The 13,131-nt window shown below is 40.1% G+C and overlaps 1 protein-coding gene across 1 annotated transcript in view; it reads right to left on the minus strand.

The window, feature by feature from the left end:
* sgk2a (serum/glucocorticoid regulated kinase 2a) overlaps positions 1-12,666 on the minus strand; it is an 18,494-nt gene extending 5,828 nt beyond the window's left edge. Inside the window, exons 1-9 of the mRNA XM_080014868.1 lie at positions 12,626-12,666; positions 10,870-10,916; positions 9,917-9,978; positions 9,528-9,585; positions 8,713-8,796; positions 4,803-4,934; positions 2,674-2,786; positions 2,533-2,569; positions 2,253-2,339 (exon numbers count right to left, since the gene is read on the minus strand). Of these exons, the coding sequence (XP_079870994.1) occupies positions 2,253-2,339; positions 2,533-2,569; positions 2,674-2,786; positions 4,803-4,934; positions 8,713-8,796; positions 9,528-9,585; positions 9,917-9,978; positions 10,870-10,884 (588 nt within the window). The 5' untranslated portion in view covers positions 10,885-10,916; positions 12,626-12,666. The remainder of the gene's footprint in view (positions 1-2,252; positions 2,340-2,532; positions 2,570-2,673; positions 2,787-4,802; positions 4,935-8,712; positions 8,797-9,527; positions 9,586-9,916; positions 9,979-10,869; positions 10,917-12,625) is intronic.
* Positions 12,667-13,131: the final 465 nt, after the last annotated feature.

Here is a 13,131-nt window from a genome sequence, read left to right on the forward strand (position 1 = left end):
ATAGAGATTGCTGATTTAAACACTTTTTATTCATTATATTGTATCACTGTTTGTTCATTATTCACTATGGAACCCTCATAGAACATGAAACTGTCCCTGGGTGCCAGTGAAATAGAATATGGGACTGTCACCAAGTTTCAGAATAATTCAACCTGTAACTCTCACTGAGTTTTAGTAGAACACAACATGTAACTAACATGGAACTGTCCAGTTCAAACTTCAAATTAAAGTCCTTTTCACTTTTAAGACGCAAATATACATTTATATTGTATTTATATGGTACTTGCCGTTCCAAAAGAAATTGCAATCGTTGCAAAAAAATAAACAAATAAAATAAATGGCCAACTCTTCTCACTCTCGTTTACTGGAAGACCTCCTTCCCTCACCATGTATTAAACCAAGTGAATCAAATCGATTCATCGAAGTGCATGAGTGACTCGTCAAGAACCAAGTCTCAAAAAAGAGTCAAACTTTTCATCACAAGGGGAGCTCTGCTGTGACAGCTATAGAAACACAGTCTGCACACAATGTTCGAATATTGTCAGGCGGGAGATAAATAACTTTTCTAATCTCCTTTGTTTACCTTGAAGTACCTCCAAACAGCGACATTTCCTTTTTTTCCCCTCTCTTTTTTGAGCATCAACTACGCAACTACGTTACATTACGTTGGAATCAGGTTTGAGTACCAGAACCTTTTTTACCAGTACAGCACATGAGCACAATATCGGGCGTGTAAATTTAACTGGCACAGAATCAGAAAATATATCTGACACTGATCGTCCGATCACCAGTCATGGCTGATAAAGCTGAATGGCTGATGAATCTCACGTAAGCTGGTATTTCGTACCTGTGTGTTTTGAACAAGAATTGCATAGTTGGTACACAAAATGTGTGCGAGTTGGCAGGTCTGCAAGCTACAGCATTTAGATTACATTTACTGTAAATATATTTAAAAGACACAAAAAATGCATTATTGCACTCGTAAAAATGTCCCCAATACCTACGTTGAGGAGACGTAGATGACAAGTTTATTTTTGGAACTCTGTGATGGTTATGCGTTCTGTCTGGTGTGTTTGAACTAAACAGCCAATAGATTTTTTCCTTTACATAACAATCTTGGACAACAATACAAATCCCAAATATAATATTCAATCCCAAAATGTTGTGAATTGAATGTACATTCTCCTGCTGTTATTCTGTACTTTCCCCATTGAACTGCTGCAATGCCTAAATTTCTTTCAATGCATTGAATCTTATCTTATAATGTGGCCCATAATTCAAATGATAAAGGCCTATTGATCTTCTTCTTCTTCTTCTTCTTCTTCTTCATAAAGGGAAAATAAAAGCAAACTTGAACTAGAACAACAATTTTTTTTGCCTCTATTAATCTTCTGGCCTGCCATCTACTATAAAAGCTTAGAAAAAAAATTGTCCAGAGGCCAAATTTACTTGCCAACCCCTACAATATACCAACTACTAGACTAACTAATACAACTACTAGAAAAATATTAAACACAAAAGGTCTTCAAAAATCGGTGAGCGCGCTATTATTACTGTAAAATTTCCATTCGTACCTAAACTTTATAACCTCAAGAACCTCAAACTAATACCTGGTACATATACCTAGACTAGAAAAAAACATGGTAGTTGAGCATCCCTAGTTGGTGATCTGAGGGATCTGTGATCTGAAGTGAAAGAGGAATAAAGCAAGGTTTCTACAAAGACACAACCACAGAACCTCCTACCTGGTAATGGTTGAGGGTCTGAACACATCATCCATATTCTCTCATACACGAGGCGGTCAAATTTATCGAGTATATCTATTGCTCCATGGTCAAGTTCTGACCCTCATGTGCCCATTGTAGGCGCTTTTGGCATGCTGACAGGGGTCAGCATGGACACTCTGACTGAGTTACAGCTACGCAGGCCCGTACGCAGCAAGCTGTGATGCACTGTGTGTATTGACATATTTCTATCATATCATTTCATCATATCATTTCTATCATCAGTAATTCTTCTGTGTGATTGGACCAGATCGGTATATGTGTTACAGTTCCTCCTAGGTGCTATGCTATGTTACAGTTTTGTGTTATTATAAACTAGTTTGTAAGTGATTTGGAATCATCTGTTATTCCACCAAGACAGAAATTCCCTGTTCAACGCTGAGTTGGGATGTAAGGAGATTGGATTTGACATTGATGTTAACGCCTCTCAAAGCAGCTTGAGTCTAATTTAGCCTTCATTTTACTCACCTCTGGGGTTCCACAAAAGGTGGAGGTGGTGCTCTCAGGTTCTATGCCTTCTTTGCAGAGCCCAAAGTCCGTCAGCACCACATGGCCCTGCACACACACACGCACGCACGAACGCATGCACGCGCACACGCGCACACGCACACACGTACACACGCACACACACACAAACACCAACACACACATTTGTTAAACCAATCACAATATCGATTTCAACAAATTGATAACGCAGCAGCAGGATTCACATTTTGATTTTAAAGCAAGCAAAGCTGATCTGACCTACCTGAGAGTCTAACAGAATGTTCTCGGGCTTCAGATCTCTGCGGAGGGACACAAATAAATGCATTTTTAAGGAAGATACAGAGGGGTGGGTGGGGTGGTGTTTTTGTCTACTATTAATATTAATATCTCTGCAGAGTCCGACCTGTAAACAATGTTGAGTGAGTGGAGGTAGCCGATAGCACTGGACACCTCGGCAGCGTAGAACCTTGCCCTGGCCTCTGAGAAGCACCGCTCTCTCTGGAGGTGAAAGAACAGCTGAGAGAGAGAGAGAGAGAGAGAGAGAGAGAGAGAGAGAGAGAGAGAGAGAGAGAGAGAGATTCAGATAGTGTGGAGGATGTTGGAGGATGCCAGGAAGAGGGGATGAAACCAAAGGGACAAAGGCTGTTACCTTTTACATTTACATTTATTCATTTTGCAGATGCTTTTGTTCAAAGTGACGTACATGAGAGGCTAGAAACCATCAAGGCATACATCAACTATTGGAGCAACCTCAAATTTAAGAGAATGAGCTCCTGGTTCTAAATTCAACCAGATACAAGTGCAAAATGCTGTAAGAAATCAGAATAAAATACTGTTGTTTGCAAATTTTTCAATTACATTTTTTATATTAAATTACATTTTTTTGTGTATGTCAAATGCATGGTGTACATGATGTCATTTTCAATGTACTGATGCCCATGTTTTAATAACAGTATTTCAACATGATATTCCCTGTGAGCGCCTTGCAGCGCCATAAGCCTCTTAAAGGGATGATGAGTTGAAAAAAAAAGATGCAGAGATATGAATGAGGTGATTGAAGAATTATGTATAAAAAATAAAAAAGTGATGAGTATTTACTCGCACCTACGGTCAAACTGAACAGATTATATGATGTCTGCATTGTACCATGCCGGGGAATGAGAGGGAAGGAAAATCCAGCTCAAAGCTCTGGCTTCGTGGTTCAATGTTGGTCATGAGGGCCACGGCACAGCGAGGCTTGAGCGCCCTGGCTGATTTAATATAAATAAAGGATTACCTAGGAGGAACATTGTTGCAGTTCCGCCTGCTGTGTCATGGCTGCACTACATGAACACAAACACTGCAACAGGATTATGATGGAGAAATAACGGAGATCCACCAGCCAAATGTGGCTGTAGTCGAGCCGGTTGAGGTTGAATAACATTTTCACAAAGTGTTGCTGAAATCGCTCTGAGGTTAGTTAACCTATCGACCAATTACTTCACACGGGGAACTGTGTACAAATATTCACAGTATATTTAGTGAAGTTCACTTCATTAAAATTGCTTCGAAAAAGTAGTCCACTGCATCATAACTGATCAAATTTAAGTTTCTTTTATACTGTATCATATCTAAATCTACCAATTATGTAGATTTAGAGGCTTTGAGGACATGGAATGAGACCTGGAATGGCATGGAATGCAACCAAGATCTTTCGTTGACTATGTGACTAGAAATCATGAACGCAAGGAAGTACTGGAGTACTCCAGCCGTTATAACCGCCTTAATCCAAGATGCATAGTTTATTTTTCCTGGCAATTAAGTCAGGGGATGGCATCCAGGGATGGGAAGGAAAATTATAATTCAGTGATAAAGTGAAAAATTTTAATAGAATATAGGACTGTCTTTGAAATTTGAACTCCCTTATTTTTATATTTCTCTTGAAAAAAAAGGAGTGTTTGGTTTCAGCCATTGCCATTGTAAAAAAGCAAAAAAAAATAAAATAGCAGAGAACTACTTAAATTCAAGATTGGAATGGCTGTGAACAATGCACGTGTATAATCTTTGCTCTAAAATGATCTGCTCACAAAACAAAAAACACAAAACAAAAACAAAAAACAAAGAAGGGTCTCAAAAGTAATGAAAGTTAGTTAAATCTGTGTTTCCAAAGATAAAAATGCCATTAATCTCAAGTTAATGCCTGTGATTTTCAACCTCTAGAGGGAGCACTAGTGTATCATAACAGGAACAAAGTAAACCAAGAACTCAGAATCCCGCCTCAACACCGACTGCTCTCCACTCTTGTATAAACTAGTCCAATGTGGAAACTTGTTTTACAAAAGTTTTTTACTTTATCAACTCAGAAAAAGACCAGCTGATAGCTTTGCTGTCAGCCCAGTGCCATGCCATATGATGTTTTGATGTTTAATGTCAAATTTGGGGTGACTGAATATACATTTTTTTCACTTCAACTAAAAAAATCCATTCTATTCCATTATATTAAATGTATTTATGTTGTCTCAAATCTCAATTGACACGGATCACTGCACATACCTCTCCTCCGTTGACGTAGTCGAGGACAAAGTAGAGTTTCTCTGGCGTCTGGAAGGAGTAGTGAAGCCCCACAAGGAAGGGATGTTTCAGGCTCTTCAGAAGAACATTCCTCTCAGCCATGATGTTCTTTTGCTGTGAGATAGTGAGAGCAGAGAAATGAGAGAGGAAGAAAGGAAGAGGAAGGCCAATCAGTAACTTAAATAATCCAAAGTTTTATTATGTTAATGTACCATTCACTGGGTCTGAAATAATGACCCCGTAAATTCTCCTGTGCTAATCCTTTACTTATTCAAGTTCAAAAACACTCAATTCACAGTGTACCTGAGTCATGTTACCAAAAAAAACAGTAGTGTAGTGTTGAGTATACGCATGTGTACAGGGTACACCCTCTCGTTTCTCTGGCAATTTACAGTACACTCACCTACCAGCCTAATATCCATTGCAAAATATAGGACAGTGTACACACTTTAGTTATCCACCCCTTCTAATGATACCTGCATATACCACGGTACATGGGGGAAATGCAAATTCAAGCTGTTATTTCATGAAATCAACATGAAAAATGTGCTTAACTCGTATTTCTCACAGAGCATAACAGTATAACTGCAACAAAGAGAACATTGTCACAACAAGAAACACAATTCTAGCGACTCTTTTACCTAGATTTTATTAAATAACTTGATGCATTGTGTATGATTGAGTGGCCCAGTGCAGTTTTATTAAACTACACTGTTTGATCTTCATGTGAACTCTCCCTACACAATGGATTAAATGTCATGTTATTTTAAATAAATTAGGTATGCACCAGTACCATGGGTATCATCATTGTTAAGAATGTGAGCACATGAGGACACATCTGTATCTATGCATTGTTATATCAAATAAATAAATAAATATACTACTGAAGGAGCCTCCTGGGCTGAATCAAGGAGTGTTCATCTGCAGTGTTTGGACAGGAGAACCAAAGCCTGCAGTTTATTGTAGAGAGATTGTTTATTGTAACAAGCGGGGAGCAGATGGACACATTTCATCACAGAGGCACTCCCCGGGTGTGTGGGGGGCATGGGTGATTTACCTGTTGCTCGTTGCTCTGATGAGCAACTGGTGTACAGCCACCTCTGATCCTGGGCCCAATTACCTAGACCCAAGACAGATGTGGCTGCTTAAACCACACCTCACCCACACCACACCAAGGAGGGACAATAAGGACAGAGGAGAGCAGAGGAGAAAGGAGGAGAACATAGAAGCAGGATAATAGAGCGTTCCAGAGGCTTATGAAGAAAAGCTCTCACAGAGGGAGGTGGATGCTGCCAGGGAGCAAACTCCAAAACCTACTTCAGGATGGAAAGACCAGGAGCTGGGATGCTAATCCTCCCCGTTAGAAAGGAAAGAGGGAAGGAAGGAAAGAAAGAAAGAAGATGTAAGGGAAGGGGGGAGGTGAGAAGGAGGTGCGGCAGGAGAAAGTGATGTATAGTGAAGGATAAAAAGAGAGGGAGAGGAACCAAGCCATGAACCAGCACCAGACCTTCAATCTAAATATCATAAAAATAATCTCACACTTTATAAGCAATGTAAAGTTTAAAAACAATATTTTTCTGTCAACATTCTTAACGTTTACATTCTCTGCTGGATCTGAGTATGAACTATATGAACACTGATATGTTGCGGCAGAACCACTCCCCATTCATAGAGATGGAATCCTTTAAGTCTTTTTAGCCACAAATGTACTGCCTGGGGACAGACAAACCGGCCACTTCCTGAAGTGACTTTGATTCTGGAGGACTGGGGGAGACAGACAGATAGACAGATAGATAGATGGATGGCTTTTATTGTCATCTTGGCATAATGAGTAACTTTCATTTAACTTCCTCTTTTGAATAAAATTTAGTTGGGTTTTCACTTGGGGCGTTAAATGTCTTCAATTAATGTTCTCTCTGACTTCTATATTAATTTCCCTATACATATCATGTTTCTCTCTATGCAATAAAGCAAACAAAAACTGCTTTGTTTTATGTTAGTATTTCCTGCAGAGTGTGCAGTTATAGCATGACATTAAAGAGCAGCTCTTCTAAGTGAATACCAGCCAGGGTCCCGCACAGATCTACCACATTAACAACGCGTCCATAAACAGAGTTGGTTTAAGGACACGCCAACGGCACACGTACAAAGCCGGCTCAGCCAAAAGATTCCACGTTTCAGATCTAATGTTTTTAACTTAGAATCTGATGTGTGCACGGTCACTCTCCCACAGCAGGTGATGATGACATAAACCTGACTTGAGGAAGAGGATTTCCAGGTTTTTCAGACCAATGTAGGGAGCAGCAGATGTATTCTCCGGGAGTTGTTAAAAACAGCCTCAGTGTAAAGAACAGACACACAGTAGATTAGATAAGATCCTGATCGTATCTCCTTTACAAAAACAACACAATGGTGTTGTTACTGGTGTCTGTATCCTCACTGGGGCCAAAGGAATTTAATCTTGTTTCAAAGACAGTTGGTGAATATATATTTCCAAAAAATGATCATGTCAGTGGGGACACTGACAATTGAATGTTGTTTATTTTACAGTTCAGCACTCCATTGACTTCTCTGTATTCGAAGCTTTCCCAATCTACGGAACGGTTAGGAAGATATTAAATGTAAATATGTAGAGAACTTAGTGATCCATTTAGTGAAAATACTGGGCCCTAAGAGGTAAGGGGGCTACTGGAGAAGCTGTGGTTTGGAATTAGGCCTCCACTTAGATTATGTCAAATTATAGATGAACTTTGGTTTAGAATGAAGGTTTCAAACCACAATGTCATTATAGCTCTGACGAGATAAGAAACAGCATAGCAGAGCATAACAGTATCACTGCAACAGAGAGAACATTGCCACAGCAAGAAACACAATTTTAACAACTCCAGGGCCCAGTGCACTTCTATTAAACTACATTGTTTGATCTTCATGTGAACTCTCCCTACACAATGCAATTAATATCATGTTATTCTAAATAAATCAGGGATGCACCAGTACCATGGGTTTCATATCATTCTTAAGAGTATGAGCACATGAGAACACAATCGGACCTGATACCAAATATCATGTTGGCATCTGTATCTATGCATCCTTAAAACTTAAAACTGCTAAAGGAGCCTCCTTGCAAAAAATAAAAAAGCTGAATCAAGTCTTGGCAATATATCATTGCAATACATTACGAAATATAGCTCATATTAAAAAAAAACCAGAGGAGTTAAATGTCTTGTGACAGTTTCAGCGTATTGATCTACAGCCTTCCTCACAGGTGTGGATCTGACGTGGACTCTTAGGTGTTTATATGTGATTAGACATATGTCTTGCAAATGGCAAAGCAGTGGTGAACAACTGCCAGTGAAGACCACTGGTGAATCTCTTGATATCTGAAAAAGGGACAAAGTCAAGTAGTTGAAGGGAACTTGGTTTATTTCTATATCCCTTAGACACATTAGGGCCTGGCAAGGGCTTCACATTTCACATAGAAATCAACATCATCCCCCAGTCTTAAACACCCCGGAAACACACAACGTGTGTGTGTGTGTGTGTGTGTGTGTGTGTGTGTGTGTGCGTGCGTGCGTGCGTGCGTGCGTGCGTGCGTGCGTGCGTGCGTGCGTGCGTGCGTGCGTGCGTACGTGCGTGCGTGTTATTTATTTCAGGCAAAATCAGTAAATAATCACCGGTCAGCTCTCGTCACACCTTTCGAGGAAAGCTGTAGATCCACACGCCAGCACCGTTAACAAGGTTGAGGTTTATTTGTCACATACATGGAGCACCCGTGCAGTCAACCGCAAGGGGCGGCGCCACGATCGCCATTCTATACTCCTCTCTATTCTATACACAAGACAGGTGGCATTACAAAAGGCGCATTTTGGGAAGGGCAAAGGTGAGAACCGACCTCCTTCTTTTTCAGGATGACTTTCTTCTGCAGCACTTTGACGGCGTAGAATTTGTTGTCGGCTTTGAGTTTCGCGAGCAGGACCTGCATGGAGGGTTGTTTGTGAGCGGCTTGTTTGGTAAACACTGGTCGCCACCATTTTGACACACCATTATCAAGATGTTACATCAAACCCCCCCTGAGAACGGCAGCGAGGCACCGCACACACAACACAGAAATGTGATCTGTGGAAACAGATGATGCCGAGAAATCTGAGAAGAGTTTGTTGATACAGAGGATAAAAAAAACGAGTGGTAACGCTGACTTTTTCATTTAGAAATCTCAGGAAAGGATTTGGGGGATGACAGTAGAATGATAGTAGTTATTTAATTATCACCAGAGGAAGAAGTGACAAGAATGATAAGAAGTGTCACTTTGGTATTTCAAAAACAACATCCAAAGATGTGTGTTAACACATTTTGATGTTATTTTGGTATTGTTTTATTTTCTTTCACAGGTGACACTGAGGTAACCAGATCAGAGAGCGAAGTTAATGATTCATGAAGCCGCTCGGTACATTCTGATCATACAGGAGCCTCCATCTGCTCCATCTGACCCTGTCTGCTCCGTCAGAGACTGTCAGACAGACCGACAGACAGACAGCCAGGCAAGCAGACAGCCAGCCACGCAGGCAGACAAACAGGCAAGCAGACAGGCAGCCAGGCAGACAGACAGACAGACAGGCAGACAGACAGACAGGCAGGCAGGAAGACAGGCAGACAAGCAGACAGACAGCCAGGCAGGCAGGTGAACAGGACATTCATTCAGTTGCTCACCTTCCCGAAGGTCCCTTTGCCAATGACAGCCAAGAAGTCAAAGTCGGTCGGTCTGGCACTGGAAAAAAAAACGAAAAAACATTTAAATGTTTAATGTATAATTACAAGACTATTACAAACTATTACAACAAATAAGCGTGTAGCACACGCCACAGCCACATTGGTTCAAGTTTCTCTGCAGTGTCGCTATCACCGCTCAATACGTGGGATGACAGAGGGCTTATGTAATATCCTACATGCAGTTGTACATGATAACTTGAGTGCTATGAACTACAAATCAGATTTATTTCGCTCCCAGTGAACGTCTTCCTCTTCGACTTTTGTGCGTGTGAGGCTGTGTGGATGCTTCATGGTCGCTTAGAAATAAAGAGTGGAATGTAGCTACTGACTGTGGGTTAGCTGAGGGCCCCAGGTTGACATCACCAGCACAGGGAGAGGATGGCGATCGCAGCTGCAGCGTGAAGAAGCACACACCACCACACCAGAAAACATTCAGAGCGCCAGGGAGAAAAATAAAAATAGGTTTCAGATAATGCATGACCTTGGCGATCCCTCCCTCGGATATGATCTTAGTCTGTTTCCTATTTGCCCTTTCCATCCTTCCACGGCTCATTGAGTTATTTCACTCAGCAAGGTTTTTTGTGTGGGTTTCATTTTACTTTTTGTTTGTAATACAAGAAGTTGTCGGCGATATTTATACCGAAATGACCACCCACCGCTGCTTCATGTGCCATCAAACCAACAGGCGACTTCTTAGTTCTGTGCATTTGGTTGGTGGATTGCCAAATTATTTTGGTGAAAACCGTATTCATCCAAAAAGCGAACAAACCCTTTTCACCGTTTGGGTGCAGGGTCATTCACCTTAACCATACGACGGGAGCAGGCAGGGTGTGGATATCTTGGATAGCGTGCCACATATATACATAAAACACAAAAAGCACAAGAAACCAATATAGTCGACAAAGTCAACAATCATGGTGTCATTAGTCCGAAATAAGTGAATCATATTTACAAAATATTCATAAGTAAGTTAACAAACAAACAAGCAAACAAATAAATAAATAATATCAATTTTGAAGCCTGTCCTACTTTGCACAAATGCATCTTGAATCTGATTGACATATATTGTATTTTCCACACCAACAACCATTGTGTTACACAATTTACTTAAAGCTGCCAGAAATGGGTTGTGGCTTGTTTCAAGGTTGGCCCTGTATCATATCACAGGGTTCCAAGCATGTTTAAAGACTTATTTTATGTTGAGCTGCTGAAACAGTCAATAAAAATACTATAAATATAATAAATAAATTAAGATTAAACACAATGAACTGAATCCATTTACATTACTGAGTGCCATGTTTATGGTCCATTCCCTGCCGACCGGCCAACCTGCAAAAGAAATAGTGACTTAATTTGACAGGTAAGACAGAGCTTTTGGAAAAACTTAGTTTTGTGATGTAAATTTCAAACTGTAACTGTTCCCATTCCACTACAGGTTGGATTTTTTCCCATGAGGGTTGTGGAAGGAAAGAATGCTAATACGCCTCATGTGGGACAGTGTGTGTGTGCATGTGCATGTGCACGTGCATGCGTGCATGTGTGTGTGTGTGTGTGTGTGTGTGCACACACTGGCCCTCGTGTGCCAAACAATCCTGAGGAACAGGTAGGTCTGGTTAGGAACACGATGCTGGGTGAGTTCGGGGTCCATATCACTATGATCATTTACATGTTAAATATCATTTGTTATTCTGACGACTGACAACACCTTCAGACTGACGAGGTTACATGCACACATACACACGCACACACACACACACACACTGGAATGCAATCACAAAAACAGTAACTTTACACCGGAGCTCATAAGTCCCACACTGTTAAGTTTGCTGACCATAACATTTTTACCTAATACTGAAATTTAACATTTAAATGTTCCTCACTGTAGGATATTGACTGAGTGATCTTCTTTTTCATGAGCAGATGTGTAGCAATATTGATTACTATTATTAGATTGTTTATCAGGATTACATCTAATGGATATATCAGATATGCCGCACGATGAAAACCAACAAATTTAATTCTAAGTATTAGCAACAATAATAGACATCAGAATGTCAATGCATCCGGCTGTTTCATAATAGCTGAAGGTCTTTTTACTTTAGTACCTGAAAACAAAATTTCAAATTCAGTGAAAGGAATAATTTTAAGAAATACAAAAATACACTAATGAATATTATTTCACTTTTTGAAGCATAGACTTTAAGAAACCGTATTGAGAAAATAGTAAATTAGACCTACAGAAAAATCTAAGTGCCTGGAGGAAAATAACAGATCAACAGCTGTTTCTAAGAGGCACTTTCAATTTTGTATTTGGGGTCTGAGACATTTGGACTAGAGATTGATCAAGAGTGGTTGTCATAAGAGCAGATTTCTAATTGCCACTGAAAATAATATAACTTTGCATGAAAAAAATGAGCTTTACATGAGAAATGTCCTTTTGCCTGAAGAAAGTCTGAAACATATGAGTAGCACAAACAAAAACCTACCTTCTCGGTTACAGTCGCAGATACAGACACAGTATATACACAAAAATGTTTTCACAAAAAAATCCCAATTTAAAGTGGTAATCCATAAACCTGTGTTGGGTGGATTACAGTCCCAGAATTCCATTGAAAACAGCAATTTTTTTCAACATCCAGGTTTACCTTTTTCGCCAAAGATTACCTTCTTCTGATGCATAAATTTGTCTAATTTTTCTTGGTCACTTGAGGAAGTGGAGGAAGTTTTTTTTTATGAATGTTCATCCATATCGACAGTTTACTGACCACGACTAGCTATGCTGCTCTTTCAAATTCACCACGGCTGCCTTTCACTCCTTGCTCGTGCCCGATCAGCAGATTCTCGTCAGAAAAGGCGGACCCCGCCACCAACAGTGGAAACAGCATATAGAGGACCATGCACATGCATAACATAAATACATCAAATGTCTCTGTCTCAAAACGTAACAGCTAAATAAAGTATTAAACAGAGGATTCTTTTTTACAAACATTTTTACCACTTTAAACTGTTAACTGAATTTTTTTTTTTTTTTCTCTCACCGGTCCCAAGTCGAACAGGTCCAAACGATGGTCTAGTCCCTTGGAGCTGCACAGTAATACTGCTGTGCTGTAGTATTCTAGTAAATACTGCAGTACTACTGCAGTATTTGGTCCAGGGGGATGGGCGGAGCTTCAGCTGCTCTGCTCTGTTTGGGACTCTCTCTGAGGGTGGCAGGGAAATGGCCTCCTGGACGGTGGGAGGCTCCAAAGTAAATGATTAATAACATTTTGAAACAGAAAGGTGGGCAGGACAAGTGTAGGACACTTCTTTTTTTTTGTTACAGTAGTGAACAGTTGTGTACTGTCCCTGCTTTCAAAGTGATGTGTGCACATTATGACCTTACTTATTTAATTTTGACAAAATAAAAAATTAAATAAAAATAGCTTTTATTTTGTTAATAAGGGGGCTCTTTAATACACCATGACATACGATTACAGTATCCCATGAATGAAAATGGAAAATACATTTTTCATATCATGGCGTATATGGGAAACTAGGGCTCTGT

The sequence above is a fragment of the Zeus faber genome (assembly GCF_960531495.2).
Source record: "Zeus faber genome assembly, chromosome: 15".
Taxonomy (NCBI): Eukaryota; Metazoa; Chordata; class Actinopteri; order Zeiformes; family Zeidae; genus Zeus; species Zeus faber.